General features: G+C 48.5%; 2 protein-coding genes and 1 long non-coding RNA gene across 5 annotated transcripts in view; 1 reads left to right on the forward strand and 2 right to left on the reverse strand.

The window, feature by feature from the left end:
* The window catches only part of TRIT1 (tRNA isopentenyltransferase 1), a 44,985-nt gene extending 41,627 nt beyond the window's left edge, over positions 1–3,358 (reverse strand). For both annotated transcript variants that reach the window (XM_081818181.1, XM_081818180.1), the window contains exon 1: positions 3,170–3,358. In XM_081818181.1, the coding sequence (XP_081674307.1) occupies positions 3,170–3,343 (174 nt within the window). In that variant the 5' untranslated portion in view covers positions 3,344–3,358. The remainder of the gene's footprint in view (positions 1–3,169) is intronic.
* Positions 1–21,108, forward strand: part of LOC145721245 (uncharacterized) — a 210,988-nt gene that overhangs the window by 107,819 nt on the left and 82,061 nt on the right. The gene's annotated exons all lie outside the window — the stretch shown is intronic.
* Positions 13,053–21,108, reverse strand: part of MYCL (MYCL proto-oncogene, bHLH transcription factor) — a 35,593-nt gene continuing 27,537 nt past the window's right edge. The window contains exons 2-4 of one of the 2 annotated variants that reach the window (XM_081818190.1): positions 20,033–20,145; positions 18,482–18,986; positions 13,053–15,500 (exon numbers count right to left, since the gene is read on the reverse strand). In XM_081818190.1, the coding sequence (XP_081674316.1) occupies positions 14,902–15,500; positions 18,482–18,977 (1,095 nt within the window). In that variant the 5' untranslated portion in view covers positions 18,978–18,986; positions 20,033–20,145 and the 3' untranslated portion in view covers positions 13,053–14,901. Of the gene's footprint in view, positions 15,501–18,481; positions 18,987–19,323; positions 19,464–20,032; positions 20,146–21,108 lie in introns of those variants that run through there. The other variant, XM_081818189.1, reaches the window with a different exon arrangement.

Raw genomic sequence — 21,108 nt, forward strand, 5'->3', positions numbered from 1 at the left:
GACGAATCACAGACCTGTACCTCTGAAACAAATATATTTTATGTTAAAAAAAAAAAAAAGATAATAGGAAGGGAAAAATGAAGGGGGGGAAATCAGAGGGGAGGATGAACCATGAGAGATTATGGACTCTGAGAAACAAACTGAGGGTTTTAGAGGGGAGGGGGGGTGGCCGGTGATGGGTATTAAGGAGGGCACATATTGCATGGAGCACTGGGTGTTATACACAAACAATGATCATGGAACACTACATCAAAAACTAATGATGTAATGTATGGTGACTAACATAATAAAATAAAATTTAAAAAAAAAGATGTGCTGTTTTAATAAGGCAAGTCAACAAATACTTCATCAAATATTAAGGGTCTACCATATCATCAGCACTATATGAGGCACACTGACATGACCTATTTTACACCCAACAAGACCTCTGGCAACCTCAACCTTATGGTACACAGCTATGAGTAAAGAAACACTTCTGAGAGGGCGCCTGGGTGGCTCAGTCGTTAAGCGTCTGCCTTCGGCTCAGGTCATGATCCCAGGGTCCTGGGATGGGGCCCCATGTCAGGCCTTCTGCTCAGTGGGAGTCTGCTTCGCCCTCTCCCTTTGCCCCTCCCCCCACTCATGATGGTGCACTCTCTCTCAAATAAATAAATAAAATCTAAAAACAAACAGATGTAAAATTAAGATGATTTACTGGGAACATTCCCCTGACAAAGACTAATGTTTACTATATGAGAAAGATGGGGAACAGGGAACCAGTGGTGTGTTATTTTAAATGGGATGATCAGAGAAGGCTTCAGTAAGGTGACATCTTAGTAAAGACGTGAATGTAGAGAGAAAGCAAGCCACACGGTTAAATAGAGGAAGAAGTGCCACCAGGCAGAGGCTAATAAGTACAAGAGTCCTGAAGTGGGGTCATACCTGCTGCACTCTCCACCCATCCATAGACTTTCCCCTTGGATGTCCTGTTGCTACTCCCCCTGTGCCCTGCCAAATCTTCCTGACTTCAGGCTCACCATACTCTCCCAGGCATACAAACCTGAATCCTGAGTCATATTATGTGCATTCTTCTTCTTTGAGCAATCAGTGACCAACTCACTTTAACATGATAATACCTTCAAAAACGTTACATCTTGGGGCGCCTGAGTAAGCTCAGTCAGTTAAGCGTCCAACTCTTGATTTCATCTCAGATCATTATCTCAGGGTCTCGGGATCAAGCCCCATGGTGAGCTCTGCACTCAGAAAGGAATCTGCTTGAGATTCTCTCCCTCTCCCTCTATCCCTCCCCTGGCTCACTCAAGCACGCTCTCTCTCTCAAATAAATATATCTTTAAAAAAAAAAAGTTACATCTTTCCTTTCCCCTGCATTCCTAACACCCACCCCCAAATCCAATTCATCATGCATACTGTTCACAAATGAACGCTTCTTACACACTGCCTTCATCATGTTACTCATTCCCCATTCCATCCACAATATCTACAATACCTAATGAACATCCTCCTTTCATTGTCCTACATAACACTATGCTCAGTTCACCTTCTAAACCTTGATTCACGTTCCTTCTTTGACATACCTTTTCTTCTTTCTTATCTATCCAAACGTCACCTTTCAAGTCCCTTTTCAGAGAGCTTTCCATGACTATACCAGTCTTCATTGATTTCTCCCTTTTCAGAAATTGTATGGTTTAGTATAAAATCTAACACTTGTAGTTTCTCTCCTCCCTACCCCATCCACCTTGCAAAGAGCATCATTAATATTACAGTTCAAACACTTTCTAACTGCTTTATTTCATGTTTAGCTGGACTAAAACTCCCTGAGGACAGGGATTATGATTTTCTCTCTCCAAAAGGGCCTTGCAGAAAATAGCACCCATCATATTTTTAGCACTATGCACCATACATTGTATTAAGTGCTTTACATACTTTATCACATCAATCATCACAATTATGTTGTGTTATTGATATTCTTCTTCCTGTTTTACAGAAGAAACAAAGGCACAAAGAGGTCAGGCTGAAGTCACACATCTTAGAAAAGACAGGGCTGGGATTTGAGGTAAAGTCTGTCTCTCGAAGCTGACACAAAATAGAGGTTGCAAACCAACATTTGTTGAATTATCCTAATCATTTCATGTGTGTTGATGGTCATGTCACTCCAAATGAACTAATAAAGGTAGAAACCATGCCCAGAGATTTATGGGGTGCAACGGTGAGAAGGAATGCTCTTCCTTGCTGAGTACCCATCAGGTAGGTGCCAGACTCAGTGCCTCATTTACTCTGTAAAAACTCATTTACTCTGTAAAAACTCATTAACTGAAAATTATCTTCAATAAATAGTGTTTATAATTCCTCCATCACAGATTTACCCAAAATGTCACCCACTCTCAACCCGAGCCCAAATGCACCCAGGTGCCAGGTGTATTACACTCCTCGGCTTCCCTCTAACTCAAGGAAGAGGACAAAGCCTCCTGACTCCCATCAGCCAGTAGGGAGTTAAAAATCTCAACTTAAACATAACATTTACCAGGTGCCTGGCCCTGGCCTTCTTCAGGACCCTGCTCTTCATTCTAAAACTCACGCTCTCACTTATTAAGCACTACAGCCCTGTGAGGTAGGTGGCATTTTTCCCACTTTACAGATACATTAAGCTCACGTGGCCGACGGCAGATTCGGAACTAGAATGCGGGTCTCCTGAATATCCACCCTGTTCCATTCCCTCGGGAGCTACTCATAGATGGTAACCGATTTATACCGGTGTCGCTGAGTACTCTAAATAGCAAAAGCTCTGCAATAATTTTCATTCAACAGGTATTTATTGGACGCCTGTCAACCCTATAGGTTCAAATGCCATCTCCTTCACTTATTCGCTATGTGACACGGAGAAAGCCGTTTCGTCTCCCTAGGTGAATTCCCTCAAGTGTCAATGGAGATGGTATCTACCAACAGCAACGTCGTGAGAAGTAAATGAGATGAGGAAACGGAATCAATCGCCTGACATTATGTCTGGCACATGGTGGGCATCTAGTAATTATGGGTTCCCTTCACCGACCCACTCCGCCCCACAAGCCTCGGGGTTCACTCACTACCACCATGCGACAGGGCATCCACTCGGCCAGAGGCCCGAAGGCGGCCTCTGGGTTTCGCAGGCCCGGGGCCAGCCGCACTATCATACCTGCATGGAGTCAGCGCTGACGATTTCGCCACCGAGCCGTTGGCCTAGCTGCAACGCCAGGGTGGATTTGCCAGTGCCCGTGGCCCCGAGAATCACTACAAGAGGCAGTGTTCGTGGCAGGGCCCGGAGCCCGGAGCCCACAAAAACTGCTCGTGCAGCCGCCGCCGCCGCCATTTTGAAGATATCTGCGCTTGCGCGGGAGCAGCTGTCCCCATGGCAACCGTCGGTGCGCCTGCGCATACCTGGGGCTCCGTGAGGAGGATGGGGGGAGGGGCGAAACGATGGTTTCCAAGCTTGAGAGGCTCCCGACGTGACTGCCATCAACTAGCTGGTGTCAGAGCCTCGACGATCTCCTCTCTCCTTTTTGTTTTTTTAACAACTGATAATCAATTTATTAAAGAGACCGATTTTTTAAAACTATCTCCTCCCTTAAATGAGGGATGGCAGTCCTATCTCAAGTCTATCCCCGTATTCTTTCTTTCATGGCACTCAGTTCTTTTCTTCATACCACTAATTACAATATAAAAATATATACTGATTTCTTGTGTATTGCCTGACTTCCATTCCAGGCTGTTAGTTCCATAAAAGCAAGGAACAGATTCTGCCTAGGTCATTGCTGTATCTCCAGTGCCTAGCACAGTGCCTGATACAGAACAGACACCCAATAATTGTTAAATGGAGAGGAGAATGGTTTGCCTATCTAGTGCTGGAGACAGTGAGCTAAATGTGTGGTGTTCTCCATGATCAGATCTGCCCAGTTCTCAGGCAAGGGCGACTGCTCTAACATTTTTATCCCAAAACGGAAACCCAGGCACAATCAGAAGGCAGGACAAAATTTTCCATCTCTTTGGTGAAGGGATGCAAGAAATAGGTTGAGAACAGAGAAAAGCAAGTAAACAACCCACAAAATATGAAGGAAAAATAAGGAAGGCAGAAAGGATAAAGGAGTAGTAACCCTCAGATTAAAGTGCAGACCAGATGACCGAAATTCAGGAAACCCCACAACCTTTAAGAAAGGGCTTTAGGGTGCCTTGGTGGCTCAGTCGGTAAGCGTCTGCCTTTAAGTCAGGTCATGATCCTGGGGTCCTGGGATTGAACCCCACAAACAGGTTCCCTGCCCAGTGGGGAGTCTGCTTCTCACTCTTCCTCTCCCTCTGCCCCTCTCCCCCCCACTCAGGTTCTCTCTCTCTGTCTCAAATAAATAAAATAAAATCTAAAAAAAAAAAAAAGAAAGAAAGAAAGAAAAAAGGGCTTTGAAATCAGAGAGACCTGGGTTCAAATCCCAGCTCTGCTACTTATCAGCTGTTGCCTGACCTCACACAATTAACTTTACCTCTTAGCCTCAGTTTTATCATGAAATACCTCTCAGGATTGTCATAAGGATAAATTGAAGTTATATCCAAAAAGTACCTGCTACAATATCCTAGCACAGAACGACCACCATTTGTTTAACGCTTTGTATTATTATAATGATAACACCCCATCTGCCTCACTGAAGAGTTAAGAGCAGGGGCGCCTGGGTGGCTCAGTCGTTAAGCATCTGCCTTCGGCTCAGGTCATGATCCCAGGGTCCCGGGATCGAGCCCCGCATCGAGCCCCGCATCGAGCCCCGCATCGAGCCCCGCATCGAGCCCCGCATCGAGCCCCGCATCGAGCCCCGCATCGGGCTCCCTGCTCCGCAGGAAACCTGCTTCTCCCTCTCCCACTCCCCCTGCTTGTGTTCCCTCTCTCATTGTCAAATAAATAAATAAAATCTTAAAAAAAAAAAGTTAAGAGCAGCAGCTTAAGAGCAGAGAAATTTTCAGTACTGTGTAAAAGTACCTAAATATATATTCTACTAACCCCTTGTTAGACAATTTAAGAGTTAATTTCTTTCTCCCTGAGATTACTTGGCTCTGCCTAGCTCTCAGGTCATATCACCCGGATCCCTTGGGCCCAAGGAATTACCCCTGGAAGTTTAGAGCATACGATAGGCCTGCCTGGAATAACTGCCAATACATTTCTCAATCACTTGGATCACTGCTGGCATAATGGCCACTCTTTGCAGACCCAGCCTAAACCTTGTAGGCACTTGTATTGTTTGGAGAACATCAGAACCCAGGGTACCCTGTACCTCCTTTTCTCAATCCAGTCTGCTTTGATCAAAAACCTGTTCTCTCCAATTTGTGGTACCCACCTGGGGCTGGTTTTAAAATCGCGATGTGTGGCCATATATTGGCAGACACTCTCACATGATGGTTGTTAACTGTAGAGCCTTTGCCTGGAGACTTTCGGAGGGTACAGTTACCATGACAACCACTAGAAAGATGGCAGGCAGGAGAAATGATGCAAATAAAGCAAAAGGGAGGCTAATTTCATGATGACAATCTGACCATGACAGAGTATGCCCACTCACAGATGGGAAAGCATTGTCCAAGTCATGACCAGGTGACTGTTACTAGAGAGAGAAAAAAGAGGGGAGTGGAATTTACCACTGAGAGACCCAAAGAGGGAGAAGCTGGTTACCAAGGCAACTGGGGAGAAAGGAATGAAAAAATGGGGCTTCACCACAGCAGCAGAAAATTGCTTCTAGCCAAGCAACACGGGACTGTTGCTATAGAAACAAAGAGAACAGGGATCCTATAGACCATGGGGAGAATTATCACTGAAATGCTGAGCAGGAAAGACTCCTAAATCAGAACGGAGCCCATGGTCCAAAACAAATCAGGAGAAGTGAGAAAAACATCATACCATTTCCATTTGTTTTAATTCTACCAGTCCTACCAAAAGAGAACAGGAACATGTTTTTAAAATACCTTTAGGCCGTTTCATTTGTACCTGTTTGTCTCCCTAATGATCTTCTGAACTCCAAATTATACTAAGAATAATTCCTTCAAGATAATCTGTAACTTGAAACCCTCATTGGAGTGTTTAAGTTCAAGGGAAAATTGAGAAATTGAAGTCTATGTCCAAGAATTAATAAGAATTTATTTTAAAGACAACATAAAATCCTCTAATGGGAAGCTTTACACAGGAATAAGGAGACAAAAGGTGACAAAAGGTTGCTGAGAAAGCTATTTGGGGGCTCCTGGGTGGCTCAGTCAGTTGAGTGACCAGTTTTTGATTTCTGCTCAGGCCATGATCTCAGGGTTGTGGGATCGAGTCCTGTGTCGGGCTCCTTGCTCAGCAGGGAGTCTGCTAGAGATTCTCTCTCTCTCCGTCTCCCTCTGCTCCTCCCCCCCTCTCTAAAATAAATAAATCAATTAAAAAAAAAGAAAAAAGAAAAGAAAGCTATTTGTAGTCATGCCCAGGTATTAGCCCTGACCCCTCTCCCCCTTCTCTGAGGCCGGATGGGAAGTAGCTCAATCTATTCTGAAAGATAACTCAAGAGGAAAGGGAGTCTTTCACTTAAAGCATATTGTATATCTAGAGGTGGAGGTTGCAGAAGCTCACTTCCCATACTCCACTGCTTACAGATTATTTGGGGGTAAAGAAATTCTAGTTGAAAAGGCAAAAATGCTGGGATGGCTTCAGTCCAGAACATATCTAAACTATAAGAATAAGGAACTAAGGACATTCAGATTACTTGGAGGGTAATAATTCTTTGCCTCCCCTTCTGAAAGTCCACAGCCAGCCACCTAATCATCATCCCCAGTGTGTGCGTGTGTTGTACAGTGTCTGTCTGTAGGACAGATGTATAGTCCGGCTGGGCAACCTCTGCACCTGCCTCACTTTCTTTAGAAACCTGAATGCTGTATACAGGGTGGGATGGGCATGGGAACATGGCAAAAAAGGAGAGAGGAGGAAGTGTGGAGAGGTAGAGGGGATATCTGGGTGATGACCCACTAGTGTTCATTATATTCTTTCCTGTCCTCTGTATATTTTATTTTATTTTTTATTTTTTTAGATTTTATTTATTTATTTATTAGAGAGTGAGCGAGAGAGAAACAGCGTGAGAGGGGAGAGGGTCAGAGGGAGAAGCAGGCTCCCCGCTGAGCCGGGAACCCGATGTGGGGCTCAATCCCAGGACTCCGGGATCATGACCTGAGCTGAAGGCAGTCGCTTAACCAACTAAACCACCCAGGTGCCCCGTCCTCTGTATATTTTAAATGATTTACTTAAACATTTTTTTTTAGAAAAAAGAAGAAGCATAGGCAAGAGGCTAAAGGTGAAGCCATTAGAGTGGAAAGGCCATTCAAAGGGAAGCAGCCAGAAAGCTCAAATGTTCAACATGGAAATCTAGAGGATGCTGTGATAGGACAGAAGGAGGAACATGCCATGGGAGGTCTGAAGCCTCTGTTTCCAAGGCCAGAGAAGAAAGTTGAGTTGAAGACAAACATTAGCTTTTTCTATAACCCTAGGTGCCTTTTCAGCCTGACCCCGTACTAATTAGGTATCCCAAATAAAAAATATATCTTGTGGGATTATTTCATGATAAACTTGGTGCCTGTATTAGTCTCCTAGGGCTGCCATAACATTACCACAAACTGCGTGGCTCAAAACAACAGAAATGTATTCTTTCACAGTTCTGGACCCCAGAAGCCCAAAATCAAGGGGTGGCAGGGCCATGGTCCGAAGCCTCCCTCTAGGGAAGAATCCTTCTTTGCCTCTTCTAACTTCTAGCTTCTGGCATTCCTTGGTTTGTGGCAGCATGACTCCAATCCTGCGTCTGTCTTCATATGGCCATCTTCTCTGCGTGTGTCTCTGTCTACATTTCTCCCTCCCTAGGACACCAGTCCTTGAATTAGAGACCACCTTAATCCACTATGACATCATCTTAACTTGATTACATCTGCAGACACCCTATTTCCAAACAAGGTCACATTCATGGGTTCTGGATAGACATGAGATTGGTGGGGGACAAAATACAACCCAGTAGAGTTCCTGTGAGTAATCACAGTAGTTTTCATCGGTTGCTGTTTCCATTGGCGAATTGTCGATTCAAATTTGGGAGCTCGGAATTGCTCAAAACAAGTGAGGTTCCCCTCACAAGAGAGTGGAGCTCACCATGTTATAGGGGTTATGTTATACCTAAAGTTAAGTTATAGGGTTTTCTCCAGAGCTCACCGGAATGTTCTCAGAGGGAGCTCACTTCCAGTCTTCTGCAGCTGTCTAAGAGGGCCTGCACACCCACAGTGAAGCCCCGAGGGCTGGAAGATCAGAGTGGGGAAAGTGCAAAAGGGAAAAAGATGCTCCTTTCCAGTCCTGAGCTCATGGCTCTTTCAAGCCCTCTCCTCTGTGTCTCTGGCCCCTTCTCTTTCTCATGGCTTGGAAGGTCGGGCCTTCATCATCTTTATATCCTGATGAGTCTCAAATCTGTACCTTCCTTGCAAACCCCTTCCTAAAGCTTTAGTATCACATCCTCGACTTCCTGTTGGGTGCTCTATGTCATATGACCCCATCACCTCAAACCTCATGGTGTCCCAAACCACAATCAGTTTCTTACCCTGACTTCCCTATTTCAAAGAATCACTGAGGATGTTGGCTATCAAAAGGGTCCTTTTAGAAATCCAGCACAACTCTGGTTTTGTAAAAATGTGACCACCCAGCCAGCACATCAAACCAGATTCTTCCCCATTCCCCAGACTCCATACAACCTTCCCAATCCCCTCTTCCCCCCAAACTATTCCCTCCGCCTAGAACACCATCCTCCTCTTCACTCGGCTACATGCTGCAGGGACTTCCAGTTCCAGTTATAGTCACAGTATCTCCACCAAGAACTTTCTTGATGACTCCAAACAGAGTGCTCTCTTCCCCTTCTGACGCTTGTAGCCCTCGTCTGAGATGGATATTGCCTTATCTTGTGATCGTGTTCACACGCTCATGAACTTCCACAAGGAGCCTAGCTTCATAGATCACTGCTCTCACTCTGTGGTGGGCACTGTTCGAAGTCTTTTACATATAATTACCTGTTGAATCTTTACAACAGTCCTGTGAGGTAGGTATTAATATTATATCCATTTCGGTGAAGAAGGAAACTTCTAGGACTCAGGGAGATTAAGGGATTTGCCCAACATCACACAGGTAATAACTCCAAATCCCCGTTCTTAACCATCATACTATGCCATCTACACCACCTTCTGTGGCTACTTTTTTTTTTTTTTTAAATCTCCACATTCCTCTTTCCAACGTTCTTCTAAGTGTGACCTCAGGATTCCACCTTCCCGCTTGCTTGTCAGCAGCGTAGATTCCTAGCTCTGACCTAGTGCATCAGGTCGGGGCAGGGAGTAGGTTCTTAACACACGCTCGAGTTTGAGAGTCACTACCTGAACAAAACAGGCATTCGAGGGTTTAACTGGTGAAATGGGGTCAATTGACTCCAGCTCAGTCCGAAGATACTGCAGTGCCCAGTAAGGACACAGGGAGGGCCCATAGGTGCCACAGCATCCCAGACTCACAGCTCTTGCCTGCCGTGGGTCGTGGGATGCTGTGGACCAGCCAGAAGCTCAGGTCTTGTGCCTCACTTTCCCCTGTGCCTAGCTCAAGCTCCCCAAACCCTGGCTACTCTTTCCCTAATGACCTATTTCCTCTTGAGGCATCAGTCTGTGCACTCCAGATTACTTTAAGTACTCCTTCTGGGAAGATTCCTTATTTTACCAATCTCTTCCATCGCTTTTCAAATATGACTAATCTATATTCTAGGTGTGGCTTGCTAAATGGTTTGAAAAACACTCATCATTTACTGAGCACTTACTATTGCTCACAACAACCCCGTGAAGTGGGTGCTATTATTTAGACCTGTTTCAGGGAGAAGCTAATAATTTACCCAAGGTGGTGGCAAAGGTACAGCTGGAAAATGCAGAGGCAGATTTGGAACTCAGATCTGTTGGGTGTGGGAGACCACTCAGCCGTACTGCTTCCTGCAAGTTTAAAGGCGATTCAACACTTCCTGGGCACCTACTGGGCCCCTGGCACTGAGTCTAATTATTTAATAACTCACCTGATTAGAGACTTTAAGAACATATTTACATTTCCTGGCCCAAAGAATGGTAACATTAATACAGTTGATCCCTTTGGCAGCAGTTCCAAATAAAGACATTAACAAGAGCTGCCCACCGGGCTTAAAGTAGAAATGCTCACACCCCAGTGGAGCTTCAGCTGACACATTTAGACACCTCCCCTCCACCCCTCCCCAGTCACCCACTCATCAATTATCTTCCAACTGGCTATCCTTATCCTCAGAAAGGAAACTCCTTCTCACTCCCTCCTATCACCTTCCAAAGCAACAAAGCCATCCCCATCCTCCCCTCCTCCTTCTAAAGTGAATATTCTGGAATATCCTAACCCCGGAGCACTTTAGACCAATTCAGCATATCTAAGATAGTTCAACCTGTCTCAGTCCCCCCAAAATAGCTTCCCACCAGGGCGGGAATTAGCACACGTGTTAGCCTTTTATTGTCTAACAGGGAGGGTGACCTTTCTTTTCTACACTAAGTGTGGCTTCTCAGCTGCCCCTTATTGTCCACATGTGTGTCCTCAAGTTGGGTGCACAGTCCCTTAGGTGTACTACTCAGTCAAACCTAATTTGTAGAAATTGTTCTCTGAAATCCAGGAATAAACTCCTGGCTATTTTCAGACAAAGATAGAGGTAGGAGTTTGTAGAAATGAGCTAGGAAGGAGCTTAAAATACTTCACATTCCAGAAACACCCTCCCTTCCCCCCAGGAGATGGCTTTATTCCCACTCCTTTCTCAGCAGAGTTGGACTCAGAGGAGCTGAAGCTTGGAGACAGACGGCTGGTCCTAGCTGTGTGGGCTTGGACAAATGATTTCAATGTGTCTGAGCTTCAGGTTGCTCATCTGTGAAATGGGGCTGATGCCACCCTGTTCTCTAGGTTACTGTAAGAATTAAGATATGTAAAACAACTAACACCAGTCCCCGTACGTAGGAGTCTCTACTATTTTACCAAGGACCCATGAATTCTTTCAAGGCCAGGAAAGGGAGAGAAGTCCTACAAATTAGTCTCTTGATAAATGGCATCAAAGAAGCAGGATGAGTATACTGGGAGCAGAGTGACTAGAACTGAAAGAGGGAACTGCAGTTCTAAGAAGAGAGTCCCAACAATGCAAGCCTATTTTTATCAAACAACTACTTACAAACTAGGTTTGGTGACTTGGAGGCAGTGGGGATGGGGTAGAAAGTTTACCTGACAGGAGACTGGGTTTGGGATTCTGATTTTGTTGTGACCTTGAGCCAGAATCTGCTCTGGGCTCCGGTACTCTGTGGCAGAGGTTGCATACTTACACATTGTGATGAGGGGCACTTTGCAAATGTGAGGAATTTATAAGAGCTTTTTGACTCTACTCAGGCTATATAAGAGAGGGAGAGCAGGCAGGCAATACCAGCCAGGAGAGAGCTGTAAGGAAGGATTAACTGAGGCAAATTGGCTTCCCTCCACCATGATGCTCATGGCCTTTCCCAACAGCAACTGTTGGCCTTTCCCAGACCTGGGGTGGGGGTGGGGGGCTCTCTGGGGCAAGACTAAGCCACCCAGCCCACAAATGCGGCACAGTGACTAGTCATGGAACATTTGCTCTAGCTCATCCCAATAAGTGGCAGGCACAATGGCCCCAAGGAGAGACAATTCCATCAAGCAGTTAAGTGATGGAATTCCATATTTACCTCCCCCACACACCCCTTGCTAACAAAACACGCTATCGTTATTATGCAGTGATTAAGACCTCAGGCTGTGGAGATAGGCAAAGCAAGTTTCCATCCCAATTCATTTACTTACTAGCCCGGTCACTTTGGGCAGTTGTGTTTTCACTCTGAGAACCTCGGTCTCCCTCCTCCCTGGCCCCGGCAAGTAGTTGGTTGTGGTGTCCTACGTAAGAGGGAGCAGAGTGCTTTCGTATAGGCAGTGTTCTATCAGGAATGGCGGTTATTACAGGGCGCCTGGGTGGCTCAGTCGGTTAAGGAATGGTGATTATTCAATTTTCCTTTCTTGCATTTATGGCAAGTTTATGAGAGTGATGGGAGAGGGAAGGGGAGCCTTCGTTTTGTTTCATTAATTGAGGGAGAAGGAAAAAAAAAATCACATTATGTCACAAAACCGTAGAGAATTTTTAAGACATTCTGCGAAGTCGTCGGATCACCAAGGTAAGAACGGTACCACCTTAAAGAATATAAGGCTTTATACTCTAGAAAGTGGCTTAGGGGCGCCTGAGTGGTGCAGTGGGTTAAACATCCGAATCTTGGTTTCGGCTCAGGTCATGCATGATCTCAGAGCCCTGATCTCAGGGTCTTGAGATCAAGCCCCTCGTCGGGCTCGGCGCTCAGTGCAGTCTGCTTGGGTTTCTCTCTCCCTCTCCCTCTGCCCCACCCCACCCCCATAAATAAATAAATCTTAAAAAAAAAAAAAAGAAAGAAAAGAAAGGGGCTTAAAGTCTACTACTTCATTAATACCTGCCAACCCCCTGTGCACTAGTATTTATCCCCATTTTACAGATTAGGAGACTAAGGGTCACAGAGGTAAAGCTAAAAGGCACAGAACAAGTTAGGTAGTGGAACTGGGATTTCAAACCTTCTAAAGTACAAATTCAGCACTCCTTGCAATTCACAAGAGAATTTCACGTTCACTAAGTACACCAAGCACTGCACCGACATTGTTTAGACATGTCTGAAATGGCATCTCAGGAACCCAAAGTGGAATGACCTGGTTAGCAACATGGTTGGAGAAATGCAACCCTCTAGATCACTGGTGGTTACCCTGAAATTGTTTTCCTTGGCTCAGGGGGACTTGGTTGGCATAAGGTGCCCCCACTCTGACATGTTTGAGAAATTTTTTATTAGCAGAAGTCCCAGAAGGCAACATTTTAAAATCAGGCAATCGATAATCACAACTAAATACAAAATTTCAGGTAAACTTGCCTTTCAAAATAAATCAGACTCTTGCAACAGGAGAATTGCCCAAGAGTTGTTTTTTTTTCTTGTACAAAAACAATTAACACCACTTTGCAAAAGGCATACAAAAATACAGTATTAAAAAAAAAAAAACAAAACAAACCACTGCTCCCAGCTTAATACCCAACAGCAGCTTATAAAACACAAGCTGTTCAGGTGATACATCAGTAACCTACATCCCACCTGTTCTCCAAAGACAGTTCCAGAAGTCAGTTGGCTCCCGAAAACCGTATTCCAGAAGGTAGAGAGGTTTTTTCCCAAACTTCCATTGGGGTTCTCTGAGGCCATGAAGCAACCTCAGAAACAGACCATTGTGCATAATAAGTTTGGAAGCAGCAGCTGGCTTTGCAGAGCCACAGAGAATGTTCTACCATCCTCCCCTCCCCCACTTTCCAAACCACAGCCAGTAGGCACCTGCTGCCCTGGGCAGGGTTCTGGAGGGGCTGATCTTTCTTCTGGGCCAGGCTTAGGGGCTCCTGAGTTTGCCCACAGGACACCTGTTGGGTTGGATGCTTTTCCAGACTGGAGGCTGCACCTAGAATCCACTTGGAGGTACCAAGTTCACCTGGGGCAAAATCCATGGTCGGCTAAGCAGAGTTCCTGGAAGCTCCTTTAAAACCCACCAGGAAACTAGTCCACCTTCTGGAGCACTGGATGAGTCCCAGCAGCTCTCCTAGCAAGAACTTCGGTAAGGCCCAGACGCTGAGAAAGAGATCTGACTCATGTCAGGCTGGCAAGGGGCCCAAGGGTGGCTGCAGAGCCAGCAAGCTAGCTCCTTGGAGTTGCACTAGAAGGACAGTTTGCATGGTTCTAGTAGAACTTCAAACTTACCAGTCAGGGACTGAGATGAGAGGGAAGTGGGAAAGAGGAAGTGGTAGAGTTCTCCCTCCCGAGGTGCCTGACATCTGCCTCGAGTAAAGATTCCAAGATGGAAAACACCTGGGCAGATAACACGTTCACAGCCAGGACTCCAAGCCTTTCCCAGGCCGCAGGCTAGGACCCATTTCCCAGGGTCTTGGGGAAATATTTCTGACCTGTGGGAAAGGGGTGCTGTAGAGCCCATTGCAGAACAAAGGCAGAAGGAAACAAAAAAGTCCCTTGTGGGGACAGAATGGTTTCTCCCTCAGAGGATAGGGCCCAGAGGGCTTTGAGACAAAGAATCTAGAGGCCAAGCTCTTTAAATGTTCTCAAGGTCGTAGCATTTAGAGTGGGAGGAGGGGTGCTAACATTGTTTTATTTATATATATATATATATATATATATATATATTTAAGGTTTCCAACTCCTCAGCTACTGTAAAGTGTCTGACAGTGAGGTAATGGTCCATGTTGATCAAGTCTGTGAGCCTGTCTTCACCCAAGACAGCTCGTGTGTCTCCTGGAAAGAAGAGCCTCAGGGAGAGCGTCCAGGCCCAGCTGTCCCAGCGTCACCCCAGAGACACCAGTGGGAGCATCCTTTCCCAGCCCGAAGCTCATCCGGAGTGTGAGGTTTCATGCCGGCTGGAGCCCCCCGACAACGTCCACCACCTGTTGCATAGCATCTGTCAGGCTTTTCTTCTGAGCTAGTGAGCTAGGCAGACCCCAGGTCTCCTCAGTCAGCTGCCTGCCTGAGAAGCCGAAGGCGCAGAGAAAACCCAGTGCTCCTGTGAGTCAGGGAAGAGGGAGAGCTGGGTTTCAAGGTTTCCAAGAACGCAAGCCCTTAGAGTGTGTGCACCAGCTGCACTGCATTCTGGAATGTACTGTTCCGACTGTCCCACCGTCACCAAAATGTGCAAATTACTAAGGGGGAGAAGGAAGGTGAAAAAATAAACTCGAGTCTCTGTAAGACGGAGCAGTCAGGCTTTTTGGTCACTTAGTAGCCGCTGAGGTATGCAATTCTCTTCTGCAGTTGCTGCTGCCGGCATCGGAGCTGCCTTTTCTCCGTGGCCATCCTCTTCTCGGCCCCCACGAGGGCTTGCAAGTACTCCAAGGCCTTGCTCAGGATCACCACTTTGGGGGCCTTGGAGCAGCTCGCCAGGGTGGGTACCTGGTCCCTCAGGGCCAAGAACCTAGAACGGAGGTCATTCCGCCGTTTGCGCTCCAGGAAGTTGTGGTTCTTCCTCTTGGTCACATCCTCGGTGTCGGAACTGACAGGTTTGGGGTGGCAGGACTGGGGAGCATCACTTTCTACAGGTGGGGGACTCACAATCTCTTCATCTGCCTCTTCTTCCTTTTCCTCTGGGGCATCTCTCTTCAGAGCCTCTTCTTGGGGACGTCTCTCTGGAGCCCCTCCTTGGGAACAGCTTTCTGGAGGAAAACGGGCAGCGTAGTTGTGCTGTTGCTGATGGATGGAGATGTGGAAATGTTTCATGCAGGGGTCCAAAGGGTCTGCCCGCACCGTGATGGTGACCGGCTTCCGTACACCCAGGGACTGTCTCTTCTCCACTGTCACGACGTCAATTTCTTCACCCTCTGTCCAAGAAGAGAGATCCAGAGAAGAAACACACCCCATGAGAAACACACACACACACACACACACACACACACAGACCCGACGCTGGGGCTTGGGAAAGGAGCTGACATTTTCCCCACTTAGATATAAACAGATTGAAGTGAGGAGAAAGACAACTGGTTCATTTGTAAGGGGGTAAGGGCAGCGTGAAGGAAAGAAGGGGAAATAAGCAAGAAGGAAAATATTCTCCAATTTCCTTTTGCACAGCAAGGCTTAGATAAGAACAAAAGGCAGACCCAAGCCAACAGCCCCCAGTCTGCCCAGGCGCTCCCCTCCCCCACCGAGGGGATGGAGAGAAAGAGCTATCGGCCCTGGGACAAAGTTTAGCTATAAAGATCTTCCCCGGTCGGGCTCTTTCATGCCCCATCAGAATTGTAAATGAGGGGTCTGTGGGCAGAGCTGCCCTTTGTTCCTGCCCAGCACAGTCTGCACTTGGGGAATTGTTACTTTTCACAAGTTATAAATCCTATTATTCCTCCACCTCTCAATTCTGCCATCCTTTTCAGCTGAAGATTCTGAGAAGGGAGGGCTACAACCCATCCCTCCTCACCCACAGGGGGAGGGAACGGGTTTCCCTCAGGAGCATTTTGCTCCTGGTTTCAATGGGTTTCTAGTCATCCATCATTTTATAGGTCGCCTGCCCCACCCCCTTCCCTGGACCAGAAGAGGGTTGGATTTGTATTCGCCTGTCGGCAAAAGCTGCTGCAACTTCAGAAGGTACAAGCGAACATTTCCAAGCGACCTGTGCGGGGGACAGGGAACTGAGCAGCAACAGACTGTCCCAATACAAGGGCCAAAACACCAGGGACCTGGAGGCGCCTGGAAATGCCCCCGTCATTCCCTGGCTCAAAGGTCTCTTAGGCTACACAACCACGGAGAGGTGCAAATAGGGGACCTCCTTCCTGCTTCACGCATTTTGCAGCCCCCACATAGAAGGCCACCTTAATGCATTTCAGCCTGACAACAGAAGAGCTCAGTTCTCGGCCTCTTTTGAGTATCAGGATGCTTGAGCCCCTTTGTCAGGAAGGCTTCCATTGTGTGGACAATCGCATTATTTCTCCATTAATAAAACCTGACCATTCAGCCCTCCTGGCCACAAAGCCTGTGATTGGCTGGCTAAGCTGTGTTTGGAATGCTGTTTGACCCAGCCCCTAGCCCGTATTGGCTGAGCCTTGCCGTCAGTCACCCTCCCCACCCCCCCTCTTTATTGTTTGCAATCTGTTGCATTTTGTTCTGGGCCATGTGGCCTGTGAGTGAACCAGGAGCTTGCAAACAGGTTCAGGTTAAAGGGCAAGTCAGAAAATGATTCAGGAGGCTTCCCCACATCCCAAACCTTTAATATTTCAGTGTTAAACCTCATAGCTGGTAAGGTTCTGCCTAAGGAAGAAATAATGTAAGACACCATTCTTTTCAGAGATGGTCTAACTCTACCCAGACAAGGAAATGGCCTCAGCTGGACAATCAAGTCCAACCCTCTCATGTGCAGGAGAAACTGAGATCCAGATCAGCCATGTCCGCATATCACCTTTGTAATGTTCTGGATCTCAAACTAAGATCTCCAAACTCCCCAGACAATGCGCTTTCCACTCTACCACTCCATCAGCTTTTGTAGAGATACATCTTTATTGGTTTCTTGATCTCAAAACTCCCATTCCAGCCATTAAACAAACATGAGCTCTTGGTGTTGAAAGCAAGCAGGTTAAAAATGACCTTAACACAGTGGACCAAAAAAAATTGACTTTTAATTTCTTGTTATCCTTATTTTTCCCCTCAAGTGTATGACAACTTCCATACCCACTCCCCAGTTCCCTCTCAATCGGTCATGTAAAAGTTATTCTTTTTAAAAGCTACTGCGAGTTTTCTAGGTCCGGATTTACCTGATGCTAGTCAGTTGGCACCCTATAGAAGCACCCTCTCCAGTCTCTCTCCTGGTTAGAGGTCTAAGAGGCTAGGCTAAGAATATCGTAGTTTGGTGGCACAGGATGCTCAAAGTCTGCCCTTAGTGAGGTTTAAATTTGCATCCAAGGGTGGAGGAGGAAGCTGGTTCCATATCTGTGACCCCAGCACCTAGCTCAGAGCTTGGTACCAAGCAGGGGCCAAAGAACATTTGTTGAATGCAAGGAAGCAGCTACACAGAGCCTACAGGTGAAATTAGGAGGGAGCTAGAGGAACATCTTCCCAACTCAGACCAAAGCAACAAACCAAGGTGTAGCCCTTCCGGGATAAGCTACCATGAAGACCCTGGAAACATCAAGAAAGTGCCTGGTTGCAATGGACGGTTGGGCAAAAGAAGATGGGGCTCAGTTCTAGTGATTTCCTATTTCTAAGCCTCAGTTTTTCCATCTGTTAATGGGGAGCGTTCATTGCTCTGCTGCCCGTCTGGTGAGTGATTGTGTGGGGCACAAATGGTAAAGGGTGGGAGGGGTGCAAGGGGAGGGCATTATTGGCATTTTAAAGTAAAGCAGACAGGAAACTAGATTTTTTAAAGGGTGAAGGCTTAGGCTTTGCACAAAAGGCTCCTCAGCTTCCTCTCTCCCTAGGGGAGTGTGAGTTTCCCCAGGCAAAGTGGCAGCAACAAAAAACTTCAAGCCTGGAGTCACCTTTAAGGGACCCCTTCCAGCCTCCGGAGGACAGAAATCCCCCACAGTCCAATCCTAGTATTGTCCACTCTAAGCGCTAAGCCTCACCCTGTCTCCCTTGTCCCTTGGGGCTTCAATCATCATCAAAAGGACGCTGGCTCCCACGCCACTTCTTCAAACTGTTTACTAACACACCCACGTGCCAGACAGACACCGCCGGGGGCTACACCGGCAGCTTCAGCCAGAGAAAGGGGGAGGTGGCCGAAGGGCTTGCGAAGACCCAATGCCAGACCTCAGACAGCGGCAGAGTTTTGGCCACCCTTTGGGTGCCCCCCTCTTGGATGGCCCGGGGCGGTCCTTACCCGAGTCGCTTGGGCTCTCGGACCCCGAGCAGGCCTGGGTCTTGGGCTCGCCCAGCGGACCGGGGACAGCGGGAGCCGGGTTGCCGGCTTCGAGGCTGGGAGCGCAGTCTGGGGCGGCGGGCGCCTTGGGCGGGTTCCCCCGGGGTGCGCCGGCGGCGAGCCGGTCGCTCACCGCTCTCTCTAGTCGTTCCCGGGCGGAGAAGCCGCTCCACATGCAGTCACGGCGGATGATGGAGGCGTAGTTCCTGCCCCAGGCTTTCGAATGGCCCCGGGATTCCGCCTCGTCCCCGGCTCCCCCTCCGGGCCAAGGCTCCGGGGGACCAATTCCGGGGGCTGAGTCCCCGGCGCCTGGACCCGAGCCCCAGAGCGGCGACGTGGGGGGCGACGGCACCAGCTCGAATTTCTTCCAGATGTCCTCACTGGGCGCCGTGGAGCGGTAGAAATCTTCCCCGCAGTCATAGTCGTAGAAATAGTGCTGGTACGAGTCGAAGTCCATGTCCGCTCCCTGCGGGAGGGAAGGGGACTGGCTGATGGGGTGCGGGCCGGGGAAGGAGGCGTCCCCAGGTCCCCCAGCACAGCACAGCTGCCAGGCTCTCGTCCCTCCCCAACCTCCCGGCTGGCAGCCCGCGCCCTTCCCTCGCGTCCCGGGAAGCCCAGCCCTGGGTCGGCGTGCCCAGGGAAGCGGCTCACAGCGCGCGGACTCGGCTGCGGGGAGCGAGTTCAAAGCAAACTTTGCCAGCGCCGCCCGGAGCGCAGCTCCCAGGGCCCGGCCGGGCCGGGCGGGGGCGCGTGGTGCCCCGGAGGCAGCCTGCAGCCCGCCCCCCGGCGGCCCGTAGCCTCACCTCGCTCCCGCAGCCCGCCACCTGGAGCGGACCGGCTCCCCGCCGGCTCGGGGCAGCCCGGCAGCCCGCACACAGGCACATGCGCGCCACCGAGCGCGCGGCCCGCACTCAAGAGCGCGCCCCCCTTCGCGCGCGTCCCCGCCCTCGCTCGCGCACGACAGCCGGACGCTCCCGGGATCGGCGCGGGAGCGCGAGATGCAGGCGCATTGTTTCCAGCTGCCTTATATCTCGTCGCGCGCCCGGGGCTCTGGGGCCGGGGGCGGACCCTACGGGACAGACCCCGCCCCCCGCCCCGCCCCCGCCCCGCCGCCGACAGGTGGGGGCGGTGGAGTCTCCGCCCCACCCCTCCTGGCTGCTCTCTGCGGCTCTGCTCTATTCCCTGGACGCCCCCCCAAAATGAATGGCACGCTGGGTCGTGCAGGGCAGGCAGCGAGCTGACACAGTTTGAGGGTCGTCTAGTGGAGGCGTGACTCTTCAGCTAGGCTTGGGCCGTCCCCAGCACGCAAACTAAGGCCGCACTCCTTGCCCACTCCGGGCTAGGGAATAGGGCTACCCCCTGCCCCGCCCCTTGAGCCCGCTTGGCGGGCTTATTTCAGGTGCTTCTGCCCCGCGGTCGGGGTGTAGGTGGGGGGACTGGCGCACCTCCACCGCGCCACCTGGCGGCCCTCAGCCCGGAAGTGGGGCTGGTCCCGGGTATCCTCTTTATCACCTGTTGGCCAGTTTCTTTACCGCAGTGGTCCAAATCTGGACCTCAGAGAGGCGAGGTAGGAAGATTCTGGACTTTGGAGCGTGAAACTTAACCTTTCTGAGCTTCAGTTTCATCTATAAAATAAAGGGATGGTAATACTTACCTCACAGGGGTATTGTGAGGCTTTCTTTAAGACGATAGAGTAGGGAAGGTACTAGGCCAAGAAGACAGGCAAGTAAAACAGACTTAGCCCCTGGTGCACTGGTGGTTAAGGAGGAGAACTTTTTCCCGGGGTCTAGGTCTGGGCTGAATCTCCCTTCCCTCGCACCACACACAAAACAGCTCTGTAGGAGCTATATTACTAGAGGAAAGAAAATGGGGATTTGGAGTCAAGAAGCTTCATTCAAGCTTTTGCTTTGCTATTTGCTAGCTGTGGGGCCAAGTCACTTGAAGCCTCTGTTTGCTCATCTGTAAAATAGGACCATTGCTTGCAGTTGCATCTATGGCCAAAATGATGGACATATAAGCCCTCTGAAATGTCATCCATCTTCTATGCCTTTCGTGGGAAAAGAAAAGCTAAACTATATGGTCATTCTATTTAGGCCAAGTAAAGTAATTTGGGTTAGCAACCAATACATACATCTAGAATACATACATACATACATACATACATACATCTAGAATGTTCTATGTGGCATTCAAGGTCTGGTCGCTGTCTACAATCAGCAGCCAGATTGCCTGCTGTCTCTTTTCCTCCCACTCCTGTGGTCTAAGAACACCAAAGTACTCACTGTTGACATCCCAGCAGAGGGAAGTGAGAAGTGCAAGCAATTCACTGTGGTTGGAGCATACACAAAGTGTGAGTTGGGAGAAAAGGCAGGGAAGATGACACCCTCAGTTTTGAATATATTGGGTCTAAAATGCACGTGGGACACCTTTGAAGGCAGCAACTAGTTCTTACTAGCTTTGTAGCCTCAGTCCCTAGAACAGCTTCTGGCAGATATTTGTGGACTTAGTGACTTAGCCAACTAGATTTTATTGAGACAGCCTGTGTGCCCTGCTTTGTTCTGAATGAAGGTGCAGATCAGAAAGGTCCC

Source organism: Leptonychotes weddellii, chromosome 4, assembly GCF_054177405.1.
Source record: "Leptonychotes weddellii isolate Sample4059 chromosome 4, ASM5417740v2, whole genome shotgun sequence".
Taxonomy (NCBI): Eukaryota; Metazoa; Chordata; class Mammalia; order Carnivora; family Phocidae; genus Leptonychotes; species Leptonychotes weddellii.